Below are 22,079 nucleotides of genomic sequence, written 5' to 3'. Positions count from 1 at the left end.
GCAATTAACAGAAACCTAGCTGAAACCAGCTGAAACCTAAAAGGGGATTTATTGGATTCTTTTTTTGTGACAGAGACAGAGAGAGGGATAGACAGGAAGGGAGAGAGATGAGAAGCATCAGTTCTTCATTGTGGCACCTTAGTTGTTCACTTTTTGCTTTCTCATATGTGCATTGAGTGGGGGGCCATAGCAGACCAAGTGACCCCGTGCTCAAACCAGATGAGCCTGCACTCAAGCTGGCGACCTCGGGGTTTTGAACCTGGGTCCTCTGGGCGCATCCCAATCTGACGCTCTTTCCACTGTGCCACCACCTGGTCAGGCTATTGGATTCTTTAAACAAACAAACAAGAAGCAGGGACACCAGGCTTGGCTGGTTCCAAATGGGAGTTAAATGGTGTTGCCATGAAACTGCCTTTCTCTGCTCAGCTATGGTCACTATTAGCTGCCTTCTCAAGCAGGCCTCTTCTTTTGTGAGGGCACGTTGGCTTCCAGTAGCTCCAAGTCCATATCTTGCTAACTTGACAACCCCAGCATTGAGCCTCATTGCAGAACCCATTGACTGATTGGCCAAACCAGGGTAATGACCCCAATCCTGAACCAGTCAACATAACTCCAAGGGTGAACCTTACTTCTGTGCTCCCTAGTGGAAGGGGAGATTGATGTTACCCTCTCTGAACCACAGGGACTGAGAATGGGGGAGGGTGGCTCCCCAAAGGAAACTATTACCAGAAAAGGAGGGCTTGGATATTGGTCAACCCAAAACAACAGTTTTATCAATCATAGTCATACAATAAATACCTGCACCCCATTCTTTAATACTCCTTATCCCTGAATAATTCTGACAAATGACTACCCTATGTCTTTTTTTTTTTTCTTTTTATTTTTCTGAAGCTGGAAACGGGGAAAGACAGTCAGACAGACTTCCGCATGCGCCCGACCGGGATCAACCCGGCACGCCCACCAGGGGCAATGCTCTGCCCACCAGGGGGCGATGCTCTGCCCCCGGGGGGGGGGGGGGTCGCTCTGCCGCGACCAGAGCCACTCTAGTGCCTGGGGCAGAGGCCAAGGAGCCATCCCCAGCGCCTGGGCCATCTTTGCTCCAATGGAGCCTTGGCTGCGGGAGGGGAAGAGAGAGACAGAGAGGAAGGAGGGGGTGGGGGTGGAGAAGCAAATGGGCGCTTCTCCTATGTGCCCTGGCCGGGAATCGAACCCAGGTCCCCCGCATGCCAGGCCGATGCTCTACCGCTGAGCCAACCGGCCAGGGCCTACCCTATGTCTTGAACTAATGTTTTGTGAGCATTCCCCGTGTCCCAGGTACTATGCTAAACATCTTCCTGACAAGCTCAAAGTTCCTAGCCCCCTCATTTTATAAATGAGCTAGCAACAGGCTCAGACAGATAGGAGTTGCTGAAGGTCACAAACAAGTGGCAGAGCTGGGATTTCAGTCTAGGTCTGTCTGCTTTCAAAACTGGAGCTTATAAGCAACTCTTTTTTTCTTCTGTGACAGAGAGACAGGAAGGGAGAGAGATGAGAAGCATCAATTCTTTGCTGTGACTCCTTAAGCTCCTTAGTGGCTCATTGATTGCTTTCTCATACGTGCCTTGACCCGGGGGCTACAGGAGAGCGAATGACCCCTTACTTAAGCCAGTGACCTTGGGCTCAAGCCAGCGACCTTGGGCTTCAGGCCAGCGACCATAGGGTCATGTCTATGATCCCACACTCAAGCCAGCAACCCAGCACTCAAGGTGGTGAGCCTGTGCTCAGGCCACATGAGCCCACACTCAAGCCAGCAACCTCGGGGTTTTGAACCTGAGTCCTCAGTGTCCCAATCCGACACTCTAGCCACTGCACTACAGCCTGGTCAGGCAATAGGCAACTCTTATGCTGCCTCTTGGGACTGCTTCCTGATTTGTTCCACTTTGGAGCAACTCTAACTTTTTTTTTTCCCAAGTGAGAGGAAGGGAAATACTCCCCCATGTGCCCTGATCAGGATCCATTCAGCAACCCCCCCATCTAGGGCCGATGCTCTACCCATCTGGGATCATGCTCACAACTGAGCTATTTTTAGCACCTGGGGCAGTCTCTAGGGAGCCATCCTCAGTGCCTGGGGTGGATGTACTGAAATCGATCAAGCCTTGGCTGTGGGAGGAGAAAAGAGAGAGAGAGAAGAGGGAGAGGGAGAGGAAGAGGAAAAGAAGCAGATGGTCACTTCTCCTGTGTGCCCTGACTGGGACTCAAACCCGGGACATCCACACACTTGGCTGATGCTCTACCACTGAGCAAACCAACCAGAGCTGGAGCAGCTCTAACTCTTAAATTCCCATGCATGTTAGAGCAAATTAGGGACTGGGCCTTGGTTTTCCCATACCTAATATGAGAAATTTGTACTGGCTCTTGGTTAAGGCTCCTTTCAGCTTCCATAAAACAAAGGAACTAGGGAGTTTTTAGGCTGATTAGCTCAGAGAAGAGGAAACCCAGGAATTAGAATTATTTGTCATTTCAAAGCCTAAGAGGCCATCCATAAGACAGAAGAGTATTCATTAATTCAGTTTTTCATTGAGCACCTACTAAGTGCTGGGCATTATTCTAGGAGCTAGGGATAAAGCCAGAGCCACATGACATTCATGGGCCCTAGGCAATTTTGCCTTCTTGGGCTCCTTCTTCCACTAACAACATATTAAAAATTATAGTTAAAGCCTGACCAGGCAGTGGCGCAGTGGATAAAGCGTCGGACTGGGATGCAGAGGACCCGGGTTCAAGACCCCGAGGTCACCAGCTTGAGCGCGGGCTCATCTGGTGATGAGCAAAAATATATCCTCTTATGGAAATTAAATAAGATTTCAGATGCTGACAAATGATATGGCATGTGACAAAGAATGAACTTATTTAAGGCATGATCAAATGTGCTTATTTTAAAAAGGTCATGTTATATGGGAGTTGATGCTTCCAGCTCCTCCCCCCTTCTCTCTCTCTCTCTCTTCTCTCTCTCTCTCTCTCTCTCTCTGTCTCTCCCTCTCCTCTCTAAAATGAATAAATAAATTTTTTTTTAAATGAGGATTAATTTAAAAAGGTCATGTCGCCTGACCTGTGGTGGCGCAGTGGATAAAGCATCAACCTGGAAATGCTGAGGTCGCCAGTTCAAAACCCTGGGTTTGCCTGGTCAAGGCACATATGGGAGTTGATGCTTCCAGCTCCTCCCCCCTTCTCTCTCTCTCTCTCTCTCTCTCTCTGTCCTTCCCTCTCCTCTCTAAAATGAATAAATAAATAAAAATAAAACTGTGAGTTACCTTTAAAAAAAAAGATTCTCTCTTAAAAAAAAAAAAAAAAAGATCAGTGGTGAGGCCTGACCAGGTGGTAGCGCAGTGGATAGAGCGTCAGACTGGGATGCAGAAGGACCCAGGTTCGAGACCCTGAGGTCACCAGCTTGAGCGTGGGCTCATCTGGTTTGAACAAAAGCTCACCAGCTTGGACCCAAGGTCGCTGGCTCAAGCAAGAGGTTACTCAGTCTGCTGAAGGCCCACAGTCAAGGCACATACGAGAAAGCAATCAATGAACAACTAAGGTGTTGCAACGAAAAACTGATGATTGATGCTTCTCATCTCTCTTCGTTCCTGTCTGTCTGTCTCTGTCTATCCCTCTCTCTGACTCTCTCTCTGTTCCTGTAAAAAAAAAAAAAAAGATCAGTGGTGAGTGGGAAAGAAACCAGACATGAAAAGAAAAAATCAGGGCAAAAGAACACTCCAGGTAGAGGGAGTAGAAAGACCCTAAGGCAGAAATAAATTTGGCATTTAAAAAAACAAACAAACACAAAGGGACCCATGTGACTTGAGCTGACCTGTTCCCTGCAGACCCAGAGGGCAGAGCTGGGGTAAGTGGGTAAACAGTGTAGAGACTATGAGGAAAGAACTTGGCTAAAGCCAGAACCATCCAGCAAAGAAAGGGGCAGCCTTAGGAGGGAATGTCTGGCTCCAACAGGGCCCTGTGAGCAGAGCCCAGGTCACACTTTTTTAGGACTACTGCCTAGGAGATCCCAGGATTTTGTTATTTTTAGTCACCCTTTTGTTTCCTCCAAATCTTTTTCTGAAAATTCTGTGTTTGCACAGAAGGCTGTCTTGGTGCTTTGCAAAACCCAGAGTAAATACCCAGGGACTACAAGATGCTATGAAATTCTTTTTCTCAGACCTGGCCAAATAATATGCAGGCAGGGACGTTTTTTGTTCCTTGCTTTCTGTGTTGTTTCTTGCTGGGTCTTCCAGGGGCTACTCTAGAACAAAAGGAAAGTGGTATGCAAAACGTAAATATCAGAGTTGGACAGGTTTAGAGATCAGCCTACCCAGTTTTTCTCCAAGGCTCAAAACCCCAATACCCTTGCTTTCAAAGTTATGGTTTTTACCAGGAAGCAACTAGGTGATTTATTTTCTTTCACTGCTTCACTCAGTTGACTAATATATATAGTTTTATGTATTCATTGAAATTTTGAGATGTGAACTAATGATATCCCCTGTGTAAAGACCTTTAATGACTTCTCATTGGTCTTAAGATAAAGGCAAAACTCTTCTGTCTTATGAGCCTAAGACCCTGCTTCTTCTGGCCCCTATCATGTTCTCCAGTCTTGTCTCACAGAAAGGACATGCTTTCTGTGCTGCAGACACTCCAGCTTTATTGCTTTTGAGTTCTCCATGATCCCTTGTGCCATAGGGCCTTTGCACATGCTCCCTCTGTCTGAAATGTTCTCTTTTGCTCTTCACCTATACATTTCCTTCAGAAAAGGTTATAGCCTGGTTTACTTCCTTAGGGTAAACCTCATTGATTGGATAAAAGCCACCCATTCCAAGCTTCTATAACATCAAACAATACCTTACTTACCTTTGTCCCGGACCATCAGGGTCAACTTCATAAGCATATGACCCATGTATAGTCACAGCATCTTGTGGTTAGAAGAGCCCAGTGCTTGGTTAAATGCTTTGTTCTCACCATCTTGAAATAATTAATTTTTTAATTTTTATTTTTTTTACAGGGACAGAGAGAGAGTCAGAGAGAGGGATAGACAGGGACAGACAGACAGGAACGGAGAGAGATGAGAAGCATCAATCATCAGTTTTTCGTTGCAACACCTTAGTTGTTCATTGATTGCTTTCTCATATGTGCCTTGACCACGGGCCTTCAGCAGACTGAGTAACCCTTTGCTCAAGCCAGCAACCTTGGGTCCAAGCTGGTGAGCTTTTGCTCAAACCAGATGAGCCCGCGGTCAAACTGGCGACCTTGGGGTCTCTAACCTGGGTCCTCTGCATCCTAGTCCGATGCTCTATCCACTGCGCCACCTTATGGTCAGGCGAAATTATCAATTTTTGAGCAAAGGGTCCCACATTTTAATTTGTAGTGCCCCTCCCCAAGCACATTATATAGCTGATTCTGGTCCTAGTTGCAACTTTATGTTTGTGTGACAGTTTCATTAATGACTTTATTCCTGACTATACTGTGGGCTTTAGAAGGAGCTGTACTTGTTTTTTTATATTTTTATCCCTGTCACTTATCACAGTTCCTGGCACATAGTTGGTGCTCAATAAGTAATTGCTGAATGAATGAGAAAGGTTCTTTTAGAGCATCAGAGTTTGAAATCGAGAAATAAGTGTGTTATCCACACTGCTTCCCCATATTCTCAAAGGGAGTGACAAGGATTCCTCTCCATTTTTGCAGTGTCCATCCCAGGGCCTGGCAAGAGGACAAGGGAAGTTGGGGAGGCTTCCTGGAGCAGATGGTGATTGAACCTGACCCCAAAGGAAGGAGAAATAAGAATTGATGGAGACAGAGGTGTTCAGGCATACCTGAAAAAGTAGCATAAACAATGGCAGTGACATAATTTAGGAGAGATGCCAATGTCTTTGTGTCTCCACCTGTCAGGAGAGAGTATGGAGGTGTATGTGCACAGGTATATTATGAATTATGAATTCAGGGATTAGATCCCGGAAGTTCTTCATCTGCCCTTTTTTATTCATTCATTTAGCAAATATGCACTGAGTTCCTTCAATGGACCAGACCCTGTTGTAGGTGCAGAGATACAGTGGTGCCCCCCATCCAGCTCTCAGCCCAGTTCAGGGAGCAGAGAAGTTCATAAACATGGGCTGCGAACCATAGCAGAGGTACCTCACCTGTCCTGTAGAGTTAGGCTCTTCGACTGTGGGAGAGAACCAAAGGAAGTAAGAGAATGGTCAGCCAGGCCAGGCTGTGAGGGGCATTGTAAGCCACGCCGAGGGTTTTAACTTGATCCTTAATAATAGGATGGCATTGAGAGGTTTGAAGCACTTATTAGGCACCTAATATATCAGGTTCTGTGCCAGGAGAGTTTTTGGGGTTTTTTTTTTTTTCAATTTTGAGAGGACGTTTTTTAAAGCTGGGGACAGTGAAACGAGGAAGGACTTAGGGTGAAAGAAGCAGCAAGAGAGCCTGGGCAGGGCTGCTCTGCCTCACTGGAGAGTCAGAGGAAAGGGGACTTGGAGACAGGTTCAGGGGGTTAGTTCTGGATGAGCTGCTGCTCCCCTGGTTGCAAGTCTTGTGGGGACCCTTAGAGTTTAGAAGACGCATGCCTCTGGGGGAAGAAAGGTGTGGGTGTGCTGCATGGAGGAAGAGGAACTGTGCTGGGTGGTTTCACACACTAATTTATTTAGTCCTATTGATAATACTGTGAGCCTGAATGAATATCCTCATTCCCATTGCACAGATGAGGAAACTGATCAGATTTGTGTTTCAGAAAGAACAATCTGATTCTAGTAGAGAGTAGGGACTGGAGGAAGCCAAGTGAGAAGCTGGGAGGCCTATGAGGATGTCAGTAAATGGACTAAGACAGGGGCTGTAGGGACGGAGAGAAGAGATTAGACGAGGAATTGGAAAGATTTGGTGACCAATTGGACAAGTGGATAAGGGTTAATGTTCAGATAATGCCTAGGATTCTGTCTTGGATGCCTGGGGCAAGGGAATTCCCTGAGATGAGGAACACTGAGACAGGTTTGGGAGTAAGATGCCAAGTTCCGTTTTGGATGTCCTAATCAAAACTAATTCTTGTCCCAACATAGGAAGCAAAGGAAAAACCACACAGGCAAACTCCACGAGTTGGCATTGCTGCTACCTGTGGCCGCAAAGACTAGTGTCAAGAAGTTCACCAAGGTATGTGGACTGAAGGAGAGGAGGTAGATTTGGGATGTAGATTTTAAAATGTCAGTAACGCCCTGGCCGGTTGGCTCAGTGAGTGTGGACCTAGCACATGGATATCCTGGGTTCAGTTCCCTATCAGGGCACACAGGAGAAGTGACCATCTGCTTCTCTACTCCTCCCCTTTCTCTCTTTCTCTCTTCTCCCCTCCTGCAGCCAAGGCTCAATTGACTCAAATGAGTTGGCCTTGGGCGCTGAGAATGGCTCCATGGCCTGCACCTCAGGTGCTAAAAAATGGCTCTGGTTGTGGCCCTGGCAGGTTGGCTCAGTGGTAGAGCATTGACCCAGCGTGTGGATGTCCTGGATTTGATTCCTGGTAGGGCACACAGGAGAAGCACCCATCTGCTTCTCCACCCTTTTTCTTCTCCTTTATCTCTATCTCTCTCTCCCCCCCAATGCAGCCAAGGCTCCATTGGAGCAAAGTTGGTCCGGATGCTGAGGATGGGTCCATGGCTTCTGCTTCAGGCACTAGAATGGTTCCTGTTGCAATGGCCCAGATGGGCAGAGCATTGCCCCCTAGTGGGCTTGCCAGGTGGATCCTGGTTGAGATGCATGTGGGAGTTTCTCTCTCTGTCTCCCCTCCTCTCACTAAAAACAAAACAAATTGGTTAAAATGTCAGTAAGTGAGTGGCCAGTAAGTGAGTGGCCCTGGCCAGGTGACTCAGTGGCTAGAAAGTCGTGCACACCAAGGTCACAGGTACAATCTCCAGTCAGAGCACATATGAGAAACATTCAGTGAGTGACAAATAAATGGAACAACTAAGTGGAACAAGGAGTTGATGCCTCTCTCTCTCTCTCTCTCTTTCTCTCTCTCTCCAGTCAATGGAAAAATTAAAATATCAGTGAGCAGGTTAACTTCTCTTGTCCTGAGAAACCTAGACAAACCCTTTCAGAGCCGGCACTGAGATGGGAATGGAATTCCTGCGAGTCTCTGAGCCCATAACTGCAGGATTCTTTCTCACAAAGAGGGCAGGAGGAACTGGGAGGTAAAATTAGACAAGGAGCCAGGTGAAGGTCATTGCTTTGGGAGTCAACCAGCCATGGGTTCGAGCCCTCCAGCTCTACAACTGCAGAACCCTGGGCCGGCCACTCAGGTTATCAGCCTCTCAAACTTCAGGTTTCTCAACTGTAAAATTAGTAAAAATAACTGCTCCTACCCAGAGATATTGTGAAGCCAAAATGATGTAACAGTCGTGATGGGCCCTGAATAATTTTAGTTCCCGCCCTGTTTTGTGACCTGTGGGTGTCATCTCCACTAGATAGAAACAGATTAAGCTTCTCTGCATATCCCCATCAGCTATTCAATAAATGTATATAGTGCTGAGCTAACACCTCACTCCCAGTAGGAACAACTTAATATGAGACTTAGAGATCTTGAAGGCTTGGCATGTTTTCTTGCTATAGTTCCTCTCATTCAGTTGTTTATTTATTCATTTACCAGCCATCTATGGAAAGATTGTTGGATGTCAGAACTTTTATGATTGTAGCAAGGGGAAGCAAAGAAGTTCGAGACCCAGTCCTCACTCTCTGGGAACTCAGAATCTGGCCAGGAAGATAAAAATTGGAACACAGGAGTCACTGATCCCAGCTAGAATGTGCTACTTGCCTCCGGAGAGGTTCAGAGGAGCAGGTGTTTTGGGAAGATTTACTAGACCCTAACTTTAACCTTCTCCCTGCCTACAACATTCCATCCATTTCTAGTCATGTTAATTCTCCCCCTTAAATATCTCTCAATGTTAAGTGCTGATATTAGTTTCTTGTTGCTACTGTAGCAAATTACCTCAAATTTAATGGTTTAAAACAACACAAATTTATTCTTTTGTAGTTCTGGAGGTCAGAAGTCCAAAATGAGTCTCACTGGTCTGAAGTCAGGGTGTCAGCAGAATTGGTTCTTGGAGGCTCCGGAGGAGAATCTGTTTCCTTTTCCTTTGCCAACTTCTAGAGGTCACCTATGTTCCTTGGCTCAAGGCCCCTTCAAAGCCAGAAGTATAGTATTTTCAAATATCGCCTTCTCTCTCTTTGCTCTCGTCATCACTTTGCCTTCTCTGCCTCTGACTCTCCTGCCTCTTGCTCATAAGAAATCCTTGTGATTATGTTGAGCTCACTGAGATAATCCAGAATAACTTCCCCATCTGAAGACCCTTCAGTCACATCAATCACATCTGCAAACTCCCCTTTGTCATATAAAGCAACATACATATTATATGTATGTATATTTATTTATTAATTATTATTATTATTTAGGTGAGAGGAGGGGAGATAGTGAGGCAGCTCCTGCATGAACCCTGACCAGGATCCACCCAGCAACCTCATCTTGGGCCAATGCTGGAGTACCTACCTATTTTTAGTGCCTGAGACTGTCATGCTCAGAGGGAGCTATTCTCAACACCCAGGGCCACACTTGAACCAATCGAGCCACTGGCTGTGGGAGGAGGAGAGGAAGGGAAGGGGCTGGAAGGTGCTGGGGGAGAAGCAGATGGTCGCTGTACCTGTGTGCCCTGACAGGAAATTAAACCTGAGGTGTCTGTATGCCAGGGTGACGCTCTGGCCACTGAACCACTGGCCAGGGCCTAAGGCAACATATTCACAGGGGACTAGGACATAGATGTTTTGGGGGAGAGGCATTACAGAGACCACCACAGTGTTCAAAATTATTTACAGAATTTTGTCCTTTGTCCTCAAACATTCAAGTATTTGGTGTACATAGGTACTGTCATAAACTCTTAGCGGGGAAGGCAGAGATGTCTGGGATACAGTTTATGATCTGGAGGAATGACATTCTAGTCGGGACAGGCATAATTTTATCACTGACCAAATGACCATACTTCCTCATGGAGGTCTCCCCAGGCCTCAGCCTACTTTCTTTTTTGTGTGTGTGACAGAGATAGAGATAGGGGAGACAGACAGGAAGGAAGAGATGAGAAGCATCAATTCTTCGTTGTGACTCCTTAGTTGTTCATTAATTGCTTTCTCATATGTGCCTTGATTGGTGGGCTATAGCAGAACAAATGACCCCTTACTCAAGCCAGTGACCTTGGCTTCAAGCCAACAACCTTTGGACTTAAGCCAGCAACCATGGGGTCATGTCTATGATTCCATGCTCAAACCAGCAACCCTGTGCTCAAGCCAGATGAGTCCACGCTCAAGCCAGCGACCTTGGAGCTTCGAACCTGGGTCCTCTGCATCCCAGTCCAATGATCTATCCACTGTGCCACCGCCTGGTTAGACATCCATTGATTTTCTATACTGTCTTAATGATCCCTTCTCTTCCCCATCTTTATCCTTCCTTAATTTCAGTCCTGGACTCCGTGTTCCACATACAGCCCGAGTTCCTGTTAGTCTCTGATCTCCCCCTTGACCAATCTGCCTAGGGTACATCATCACAATTCATCAGGGCTAAGTGACCTACTCAGTCTGCTGCTCAGTAAACTAACGGGAGCTATGTATTATGTGTGGACTCTCCTGTGTTTGAGATGAGGTGCAGTTTTAGATCTGGGATATCCTAACTTGCCATCCTGACTGATTAAGTGCACCCTGCTCCATATGATTCTGAATCTTCTCCCTCTGACCACTAAAGTCCTCAGCATATTACTGTGATTATTTTCTTATCTCTGACCCCCTTTAGGTAAAGAGTTCTGAGGTGGCAAGGACCATAATATATAAACCTCTATTCCTAGTGATCAAAGGGCCTAGCATAGAGCAGATAATAACAGTTGCTCCCAATTGACTGAAAGTTCTTGGTGTCAGACCCTGAGTGCCAAGTGTTTTATTTATTTACTTTATTTTTAATTTTTTTTATTAAGTGAGAGGCAGGAAGACAGACAGACTCCTGCATGCACACCAACTGGGATCCACCTGCCAAGACCCCTACTGGGGGATGCTCTGCCTATCTGGAGCTGCTGCTCTGTTGCTCGGCAACTGAGCTATATTTTAGTGCCTTAGGTGAGTCCACGGAGTCATCCTCAGTGCCCAAGGCCAACTTGCTCAAGCCAGTCTCAAGCCATGGGTGCAGGAGGTGGAGAGAGAGAGAGAGAAAGGAGAGGGGTGGAGAAGCAGGTGGTTGCTTCTCCTATGTGCCCTGTTCAGAAATCAAACCCAGGACTTCCACATGCCAGGCCAACACTCTACCACTGAGCCAACCAGCCAGGGCCTAATTTTTCCATTGATTTGAGAGAGAGAGAAAGGTGAAGGGAGAGAGAGAGAAAGAGAAAGAAAAATCAACTCATTGTTCTGTTCAGTTGTGTACTCATTGATGGCTTCTCATAGGTGCCCTGACTGGGGATCAAACCTGCAACCTTGGCATACCAGGATAACTCTTTTATCCATTTCTTTTTGTTTGTTTGTTTTGTTTTGTTTTGTTTTGTTTTTACAGAGACAGAGAGAGAGTCAGAGAGAGGAATAGATAGGGACAGACAGACAGGAACAGAGAGAGATGAGAAGCATCAATCATCAGTTTTTCGTTGTGACTCCTTAATTGTTCATTGATTGCTTTCTCATATGTGCCCTGACTACGGGCCTTCAGCAGACCAAGTAACCCCTTGCTCGAGCCAGCAACCTGTATCCAAGCTGGTGAGCTTTGCTCAAACCTGATGAGCCAGCGCTCAAGCTGGCGACCTCAGAGTCTCGAACCTGGGTCCTCCGCATCCCAGTTTGACGCTCTATCCACTGCGCCACTGCTTGGTCAGGCTCTTTTGTCCATTTCATCACCAAGGCAGGACACCAAGCATACACACACACACACACACACACACACACACACACGTATACAAATATTGATTGACTTACGACCATTAGACTTTACGACCACAATCGCTAGCCACGACTGCTCCGCGTCTGCGACTGGCAGTGCAAGCGTTGCCCAGCTGGGCATACGACAGTGCGGACCAGCTTCCGGCAGCACTACCATGTGCACCATTTTAACTGTTATCCCAGACTCGGTACAGTAATTTGTGTTTTGTGTCTTGGATATTTTTCATCAAACCCCTCCCAAGATGTCTACCAATTATTACCAAATGGTCTTTGCAAATATTAAACCAGTTGTACTGGTAATGCAGTGTTTTACTTAAACCTGATGAATGTAAAAATAAGAAACAAAATAGTGTAGCGATGATACAAATGTCATAAAATGAACAAAGAAAATTATGATATATAACAATAATGAAAGAAAATTATGATAAAATATGACTTAAAGATTTTTATAACATCATTTCACAGTACTGTACATATAGCCTACTCAACTTACAACCAAATTGTGTTATGACCGGTCTGTCAGAACCAATCGTGGTTGTAAGTCGAGCGCTAGCTGTATATGTATATAAGTATAATATGTATATTTTAGTGAGAGAGAGAAATATAGAGAGGAAGGGAAAGAGATGAGAAGCATCATCTCATAGTTGTAGCACTTTAGTTGTTCATTCATTGCTTTCTCATATGTGCCTTGACCCGAGGGGCTATAGCAGAGCAAGTGACCCCTTGCTCAAGCCAGCAACTTTGGGCTCAAGCCAGCAACCTTGGGCTTCAAGCCAGCGACCTTTGGGCTAATGCCAGTGACCATGGGGTCATGTCTATAATTCCATCCTCAAACTGGCGACCTTGCACTCAAGCTGATGAGCCCAAGTTCAAACTGGCAATCTCGGGATTTTAAACCTGGGTCCTCAGGATTCCAGGTCAACACTCTATCCACTGTACCACCACCTGGTCAGGCTATATATTTTTCTTTCTTTCTTTTTTTTTCCACAGAAACAGAGAGAGTCAGAGAGAGGGACAGACAACAGGAAGAGAGATGAGAAGCATCAATTCTTCATTGCAGCATCTAAGTTGTTCGTTGCTTGCTTTCTTTTTCTTTTCCTTTTTTTTAAGATTTTCTGAAGCTAGAAACAGGGAGAGACAGTCAGACAGACTCCTGCATGCTCCCGACCGGGATCCACCCAGCACGCCCACCAGGGGCAACGCTCTGCCCACCAGGGGGCGATGCTTTGCCCCTCCGGGGCATCACTCTGCCACGACCAGAGCTACTCTAGCACCTGGGGCAGAGGCCAAGGAGCCATCCCCAGCGCCCGGGCCATCTTTGCTCCAATGGAGCCTTGGCTGCGGAAGGGGAAGAGAGAGACAGAGAGGAAGGGGGGGGGGGTGAAGAAGCAAATGGGCGCTTCTCCTATGTGCCCTGGACGGGAATCAAACCCGGGTCCTCCGCACACCAGGCCGACGCTCTACCGCTGAGCCAACCGGCCAGGGCCATTGCTTGCTTTCTTATATGTACCTTGACTGGGAGTAGGGGGTCCTCTAGCAGAGCGAGTGACCCCTTGCTCAAGCCAGCAATCTTTGGGCTCAAGCCAGCAACCATGGAGTCATATCTATAATCCCATGCTCAAACCAGCGACTCCACGCTCAAGCTGGTGAGCCTGTGCTCAAGCCAGATGAGCCCACACTCAAGCTGGTGACCTAGGAGTTTCAAACATGGGTCCTCTGCTTCCCAGTTCGACATTCTGTTCACTGCGCCACCTCCTGGTCAGGCATATATTTTCTTATTTAATTCTCCTCACAAGGCTTTTTTTTTTTTTTAATTTTATTTATTGATTTTACAGAAAGAGGAGGGGTGGGTGAAGAATGAGAAGTATCTACTCATAGTTGTTTCATTTTGGTTGTTCACTGATTGCTTGTTGTATGTGCTTTGACCTAGCAAGCCCAGGGTTTTGGACTGGCGACCTCAGCATTCTAGGTCGGTGCTCTATCCACTGCCCTACCACAGGCCAGGTCCCACAAAGTTTTTAAGATGCATATGTTTATATTTATGTAGTTTGAGGAAATTGAAGCACAACGGAGCTGTATTGCCCAGAGAGATGCAGCCAACTTATAGAAGAGTGAGGCAGATGTGTCTCTTTCCAAAGGCCCACATCCTCTACCACTCTGTCATTCAGTGCTCAGTAGATGTTTGTTGAATGCAGGAAGGAATTTCTCCTGTTGAGGAAGTTGCAGGACCTGTCCATCTCACCCTCAGAAGATTTCTGGTATTTGAACCTTTGGTGCAGCCCCCAAGCTAACTGTCCTGAAGTTTCCATTACTCAACCTTCTGCCCTGAAATCTGAGATGAGACCCAGTTGGCTTCTGCATCAAACCTGAGCCTGACCTGCAGTGGCACAGTGGGGAAGGCATCGACCTGGAGCACTGGGGTTGCTGGTTCAGAACCCTGGTCTTGCCTGGTCGGGGCATATGCAAGAGGCAACTACTATGACTTGGTGCTTCCTGCTCTTTCCTCCGCCCCTGACCTCTCTCTCTCTCTCTTTCTCCCCACCTTCTTTCTAAAATAAATAAATAAAAATCTTAAAAACAAAACAAACAAACAAAAATACCCTGGCCTGGCCTGTGGTGGCACAGTGGATAAAGCGTTGACCTTGAACACTGAGGTCGCTGGTTCAAAATCTTGGGCTTGCTTGGTCAAGGCTCATGTAGGAGTTGATGCTTCCTGCTTCTCCTCCTCTTATTTTTCTGTCTCTCCCTCCCTTTTTCTCTCTCCCACCATTTCTCTCTCTCCCCTCTCTAAAAAATGAATAAATAAAATCTTTTTAAAAAAATACCAGAAGCACCTGACCAGGTGGTGGCACAGTGGATAGAACGTCGGACTGGGATGCAGAGGACCCAGGTTCGAGACCCCGAGGTCGCCAGCTTGAGCGCGGGCTCAACTGGTTTGAGCAAAAGCTTACCAGCTTGAACCCAAGGTCACTGGGTCCAACAAGGGGTTACTCAGTCTGCTGAAGGCCCATGTCAAGGCACATATGAGAAAGCCATCAATGAACAACTAAGGTGTTGCAATGCACAATGAAAAACTAATGATTATGCTTCTCATCTCTCTCTGTTCCTGTCTATCTGTCCCTGTCTATCCCTCTCTCTGACTCTCTGTCTTTGTAAAAAAAAAAAAAAAATACCGGAAGCAACTACTATGAGTAGATTCTTCCCCCTCTTTCTCATGCTCCCTCTCCTTCTCTCTCTCCCCACTTCCTTTCTCCAAATAAAAAAAAAAAACACCCAAAAAAACCAAACCTGGCCCTGGCTGGTTGGCTCAGTGGTAGAGGGTCGGCCTGGCATGCAGGAGTCCCGGGTTCGATTCCCCGCCAGAGCACACAGGAGAAGCGCCCATCTGCTTCTCCACCCCTCCCCCTCTCCTTCCTCTCTGTCTCTTTCTTCCCCTCCCGCAGCCGAGGCTCCATTGCAGCAAAGTTTGTCCGGGCGCTGAGGATGGCTCTGTGGCTTCTGCCTCAGGCGCTAGCGTGGCTCTGGTCGTAACAGAGCGATGCCCCGGATGGGCAGAGCATCGCCCCCTGGTGGGCATGCCGGGTGGATCCCGGTCATTCGCATGCGGGAGTCTGTCTGACTGCCTCCCCGTTTCTGGCTTCGGAAAAATACAAAACAAACAAACAAACAAAAAAACCCAAACCTGTATATTAGTAATAATGAGTAACATTTTATATTACTTTACAGTTTACAAAGACTTTTTTTTTTTTTTTCCTGAAGCCGGAAACAGGGAGAGACTGTCAGACAGACCCGCATACGCCCGACCGGGATCCACCCAGCACGCCCACCAGGGGGCGACGCTCTGCCCACCAAGGGGCGATGCTCTGCTCCTCCGGGGCGTCACTCTGTTGCAACCAGAGCCACTCTAGCGCCTGGGGCAGAGGCCAAGGAGCCATCCCCAGTGCCCGGGCCATCCTTGCTCCAATGGAGCCTCGCTGCGGGAGGGGAAGAGAGAGACAGAGAGGAAGGAGAGGGGGAGGGGTGGAGAAGCAGATGGGCGCTTCTCCTGTGTGCCCTGTCCGGGAATCGAACCTGGGACTTCTGCACGCCAGGCCGACGCTCCACCACTGAGCCAACCGGCCAGGACCTACAAAGACTTTTTGGCTTAGTAACTGCGCACCATATGCCAAGTCTGGTGTTGGAGATACTCAGCTAAAAACACAGTATCTGCTCTGAAAAAATTCATGGTCTAATTATAAAAAGTTAGAAAAGGTTTTCATTTAATCCTTTGAGCACCTGGTAAAGGTTTTTTCATTGTCATCAACTAAGCATTTATTATACAACTAATATATCAGGCTCTCTGCTGGGCCATTTCACACACACTTATTTTTTTTTTTAAGTAAGTTTTTTTTTTTTTTTTTTTTTTTTTTCTTTACAGAGACAGAGAGAGAGATAGACAGGGACAGACAGACAGGAACGAAGAGAGATGAGGAGCATCAATCATCAATTTTTCGTTGCGACACCTTAGTTGTTCATTGATTGCTTTATCATATGTGCCTTGACTGTAGGCCTTCAGCAGACCGAGTGACCCCTTGCTCGAGCCAGCGACCTTGGGTCTATGCTGGTGAGCATTTTTTATTTTGCTCAAGCCAGATGAACCCAAGCTTAAATTGGCAACCTCGGGGTCTTGAACCTGGGTCCTCGGCATCCCAGTCCAACGCTGTGCCACCGCCTGGTCAGGGTATAATCCTCTGAGTCTGAATGAGTATCTCATCCCCATTGCACAGATGAGAAAACTGAGATCCAAAGAAGTAAGACAACCTGCTTCCAGTACCCAGCCAGTGAGTGTCAGAGTGGATCTAGGTCCTTCCAAACTAATAGTCTCTTGGCTGTGTCAAATGTATGCCTTAGTTAGATTTATCGCTTCCTTTCATGCATCAGGTTAAATAATTTCAGTGACTGTCTGTATTATATTTTATGAAACAGTTTCCCATAACTTCCTTTGCGAGACCATGCTTCCTGATTTGGGATTTGGAAGATTACTGCTAATGGTTTTATTGTTATTCTAGGGACCCAGTATGATCCAAAAATTTTTTATTAGTGTTCTTCCCTCACGTCTTCACCAGGCTAACTCTTTTTGTTCTTTGGTTCTCAGTATTTTTCTGTTTATTTGTTGTTTTTTTTCTCAGTTTCAGATGCTGTCCCAAAGGGACTTTCTGGACATCCAAGTTTAATTGTAGAATCCCTACTTTTACTATTTTATTCATAATGCCTATCACATATCTGATAATTTTATCTCTTTTTTTTTTTTTTTTTTTTTTTTTTGCATTTTCCCGAAGCTAGAAACAGGGAGGCAGTCAGACAGACTCCCGCATGCTCCCGACCAGGATCCACCCCGCATGCCCACCAGGGGGCAATGCTCTGCCCCTATGGGGCATTGCTCTGTTGCATCCAGAGCCATTCTAGCGCCTGAGGCAGAGGCCACAGAGCCATCCTCAGTGCCCAGGCCATCTTTGCTCCAATGGAGCCTCGGCTGCAGGAGGGGAAGAGAGAGACAGAGAGGAAGGAGAGGGGGAGGGGTGGAGAAGCAGATGGGTGCTTCTCCTGTGTGCCCTGGCCGGGAATCGAACCCGGGACTCCTGCACGTCAGGCCAACGCTATACCACTGAGCCAACCGGCCAGGGCTCTGATAATTTTATATGATCTATGGGTTAAGGTCCGCTGCCCTCACTAGATTGTAAGTTTCGTGAAGGCAAATAAAAACATGTCTGGGTCATCCCTATATACCTGGCCCTTAGTAGGAAGTAGTCTTTTTTTAGCTTAGTAGCTCCAATATCAACTTAGTTGGTGTTTGCTGGCTGGACAGGTGATGCCTGCTGGGCAGGAGGCGTCGTGCTTTGTGCTGTGGGGGGAGATTCATTACTTAGCAGCCACTGGCTAAGGCACCTCTCGATTCTGTATGCTTGGGAGACAGAAGTCAATTAGCTACAGCTGCTACCCTCAACTAGTCCAAGGTCCCTGGGAGAGAACAATGTGTAAACAGATAATTATAAAACAATGTGACAAGTGCCTTGGTAGAATCAGGCCCAGGGTGTTACAGGAGTGCCTAGGAGGGACATCTGACCCAGCCTGGGCGAGAGGGGTCAGGAAGGAGGGAAAGCTTCTGAAAGAGGGGAACAGTGTGCTGAAGCTCTGAGGAGGAGCTGCCAGGTGAGGGAGTGTAAGAAGAGGAAGGCTTTGCAGATGGAGAATACAGCATGTGCAAAGGGCCAGGGTTGGGAAGCTGAACAGGTGTGTGCTCACAAACTGGATCAGAAGGCAGGCTGACCTGGGTTTAAATCCCAGCTCGGCAACTTCCTTTCTGTGACCTGAGCAAGTCTCATTACACTCTAAGCATCATTTCCTTAGTTGTAACTGCTGCTACCTCGCTGGGCTGCAGTGAGAACTAAAGAGCATAATAGGAGGGTGTCTGTCAATGGAGCAGTGGCTGGGGTGGGGAATGGGGTCCTAGAGCCTTTCAGTCTCTGGTCTCCAGCAGCCTCTCGTTGTTTTGGGCATAACCCTGTCTTTCTTTTGTGGCAGAAGGAGATTCTGCTGCACATCCTGCACTACATTCAGTACCTCCAGAGAAACATCGATGTGACCAAGGCCTTGCTCAAATTCCACAGCACCAATGGGCCAGGTGGAGTTGGGGGTAAGTTTAGCCAGCGTTTCCTACGACCTGCTACAAGTATTGTCCTGTTGTCAGGGACCCTGAGTGACTTAGACCAGTGGTCCCCAACCCCCGGGCCACAGACCAGTACCGGTCCGTGGGCCATTTGGTACCGGTCTGCAGAAAAAGAATAAATAACTTAATTATTTCCGTTTTATTTATATTTAAGTCTGAATGATGTTTTATTTTTTAAAAATGACCAGATTCCCGCCTGACCTGTGGTGGCGCAGTGGTTAAAGCGTCGACCTGGAAATGCTGAGGTCGCCAGTTCGAAACCCTGGGCTTGCCTGGTCAAGGCACATATGGGAGTTGATGCTTCCAGCTCCTCCCCACCTTCTCTCTCTGTCCCTCTCTCCTCTGTCTCTCTCTGTCCCTTTCTCTCTCCTCTCTAAAATGAATAAATAAAATTAAAAAAAAACAAAATAAAAAAAATGACCAGATTCCCTCTGTTACATTCGTCTAAGACTCACCCTTGACGCTTGTCTCGTAAGTTCGACAATTATATTTAAAAATACCACAGTTTTTATGCTGGTCGCATAATTTTTTTTTCTTTTTTTTTTTTTTTTTTTTTTTTTTTTTTTTTTTTCTGAAGTTGGAAATGGGGAGGCAGTCAGACTCCCGCATGTGCCCAACTAGGATCCACCTGGCACGCCCACCAGGGGGCGATGCTCTGCCCATCTGGGCCGTTGCTCTGTTGTGACCAGAGCCATTCTAGCACCTGAGGCAGAGGCCACAGAGCCATCCTCAGTGCCTGGGCCATCTTTGCTCCAATGGAGCCTCGGCTGTAGGAGGGGAAGAGAGAGACAGAGAGGAAGGAGAGGGGCAGGGGTGGAGAAGCAGATGGGCGCTTCTCCTGTGTGCCCTGGCCGGGAATCGAACCCGGGACTCCTCCACGCCAGGCCGACGCTCTACCATTGAGCCAACCGCAGTCGCATAATTTTATTTTGTGCATTTATTCGTTCCACCCTAAAGGCTGGCCTGTAAAAATATTTTCTAACATTAAACCGGTCCGTGGCCCAAAAAAGGTTGGGGGCCACTGACTTAGACAATTCTAGGCCCTCCCGGATTTCACAGCCTAACAGAGGGGACAAAGCCAGGGGAGGGTGTCTGGGAAGACTGTGGGGGGAGGTGTCTTGGAGCTGGACCTTTGAGGACAGTAGAAGGGGGAACTCTGCCAAGTAGAAGAAACAATCTGAGCAAGAAGATGCAGGCATAAGAAGACACGTGTGGAATGTTTGGGGACAGGCAAGAGATGGGTATGGTCGAAGGGACCATGTAGCATTGAGATGCATGTGTAGGCTCTTAAGCCAGATCCTGCACTCAGATACAATCTTGTTACCTTAATTTCTCTGTGCTTCAGTTTCTTTGTCTGCAAAACAGGACCAATATAAGTACTTACCCTGTGTTTGTCATGAAGATTAGATGAGTTAATAAGCATAGAGAGTATTGTAACACAGTGCCTGGGGCATGCCAGTCATCTAGCACTGCATGTGCTGGTTGCTGTCATTACTGGTATAAGATGTACATAGGCCTGGCTGTTGGCACAGTGAATAGTACATTGTCCCAGAGTACTGAGGTCATGGGTTCGATCCCAGGGTTGCTGGTTCAAGCGCTGGTCAGGGCATGTGTGAGAAGCAATCAATGAGTGCACAACTAAATGGAACAAAAGTTGATCTTTCTCTCTCTCTCTCTCTCCCTCACTCTAAAAAAAACTTAAAAAATAAAATGCAACATTGGTGGGACATAAAAGCAAGACTAAGAGACATGGACAAGAGTGTGGTGGTTATGGGGGGGCAGGGGGAGGGAAGGAGGGAGAGGAGGAGGGGGAGGGGGAGGAGCACAAAGAAAACTAGATAGAAGGTGACGGAGGACAATCTGACTTTGGGTGATGGGTATGCAACATAATTGAATGACAAGATAACCTAGACATGTTTTCTTTGAATATATGTACCCTGATTTATTGATGTCACCCCATTAAAATTAATAAAAATTTTAAAAATTAAATAAAATAAAATGCACAGGCAAGAAGGGTAGGAGATGAGACAGAGATGAGGTCCTGAAGGGCTTCAAGTGCCTGGGTGAGGAGGAAGATGAAGATGAAAATTACTGAAGAGCTTTAAGCCAAGGGAAAGCCATGATCAGATTTCATTCTTTCTCTTTTATTTTTTACTTTTTTCTTTTTTCTTTTTTTGTATTTTTCTGAAGCTGGAAACGGGGAGAGACAGTCAGACAGACTCCCGCATGCGCCCGACTGGGATCCACCCGGCACGCCCACCAGGGGTGACGCTCTGCCCACCAGGGGGTGATGCTCTGCCCCTCCAGGGCGTTGCTCTGCCGCAACCAGAGCCACTCTAGCGCCTGGGGCAGAGGCCAAGGAGCCATCCCCAGCGCCCAGGCCATCTTTGTTCCAATGGAGCCTTGGCTGCGGGAGGGGAAGAGAGAGACAGAGAGGAAGGGGGGAGTGGAGAAGCAAATGGGCGCTTCTCCTATGTGCCCTGGCCGGGAATCGAACCTGGGTCCCCCGCACGCCAGGCCGACACTCTACCGCTGAGCCAGCCGGTCAGGGCCAGTGGTGCTCCTTTTTTTTTTTTGTATTTTTCTGAAGCTGGAAACGGGGAGAGACAGTCAGACAGATACCCGCATGCGCCCGACCAGGATCCACCCAGCACGCCCACCAGGAGCAACGCTCTGCCCACCAGGGGGCGATGCTCTGCCCCTCCGGGGCGTCACTCTGCGGAGACCAGAGCCACTCTAGCGCCTGGGGCAGAAGCCAAAAAGCCATCCCCAGCACCCGGGCCATCTGCTCCAATGGAGCATTGGCTGCGGGAGGGGAAGAGAGAGACAGAGAGGAAGGAGGGGGGAGGGTGGAGAAGCAAATGGGCGCTTCTCCTATGTGCCCTGGCCGGGAATCGAACCCGGGTCCCCCGCACGCCAGGCCGCCGCTCTACCGCTGAACCAACCGGCCAGGGCCAGTGGTGCTCCTTTTGGTTGCTTCCCACATGTGCCCTGATTGGGGATCAAACCTACAACCTTGTTGTTTTGGGAGGACACTCTTAACTGATTGAGCTAACCAGCCAGGCCTCTTTCCCTCTCTCTCTTTTTTTAAATGAGAGGAGGGGAGATAGAGACAGACTCCCATATGCGCCTTGACCGGGATCCACCTGGCAACCCTGGTCTGGGGCTGATGTGCAAATCAACCAAGCTATCCTTAGTGCCCAGGGCCAGTGCTTGAACCATTCAAACTATTCAAGCCACTGACTGCAAGAAGAGAGAAAGAAGGAGGAGAGAGAGGGGGAGAGAAGCAATGGTCACTTTTCTCGTGTGCCCTGACCGAGGATCAAACTCGGGACTTCCACGTGTGGGGACAATGCTCTATCCACTGAGTCATCTGGCAAGGGCTCTTTTTAAAAATATCTTATTTTATTGCCGTAGC

General features: G+C 47.5%; 1 protein-coding gene across 1 annotated transcript in view; it reads left to right on the top strand.

Annotated features, from left to right (window-relative positions):
- The window catches only part of MEIOSIN (meiosis initiator), a 34,627-nt gene that overhangs the window by 1,790 nt on the left and 10,758 nt on the right, over positions 1–22,079 (top strand). Inside the window, exons 3-4 of the mRNA XM_066266689.1 lie at positions 7,071–7,161; positions 18,517–18,628. Coding sequence (XP_066122786.1) covers positions 7,071–7,161; positions 18,517–18,628 — 203 coding nt within the window. The remainder of the gene's footprint in view (positions 1–7,070; positions 7,162–18,516; positions 18,629–22,079) is intronic.

This window comes from Saccopteryx bilineata, chromosome 3 (assembly GCF_036850765.1).
Source record: "Saccopteryx bilineata isolate mSacBil1 chromosome 3, mSacBil1_pri_phased_curated, whole genome shotgun sequence".
Classification (NCBI taxonomy): Eukaryota; Metazoa; Chordata; class Mammalia; order Chiroptera; family Emballonuridae; genus Saccopteryx; species Saccopteryx bilineata.
The sequence above is the reverse complement of the archived record's forward strand: the minus strand, read 5'-3'. Positions and strand labels throughout refer to the sequence as shown.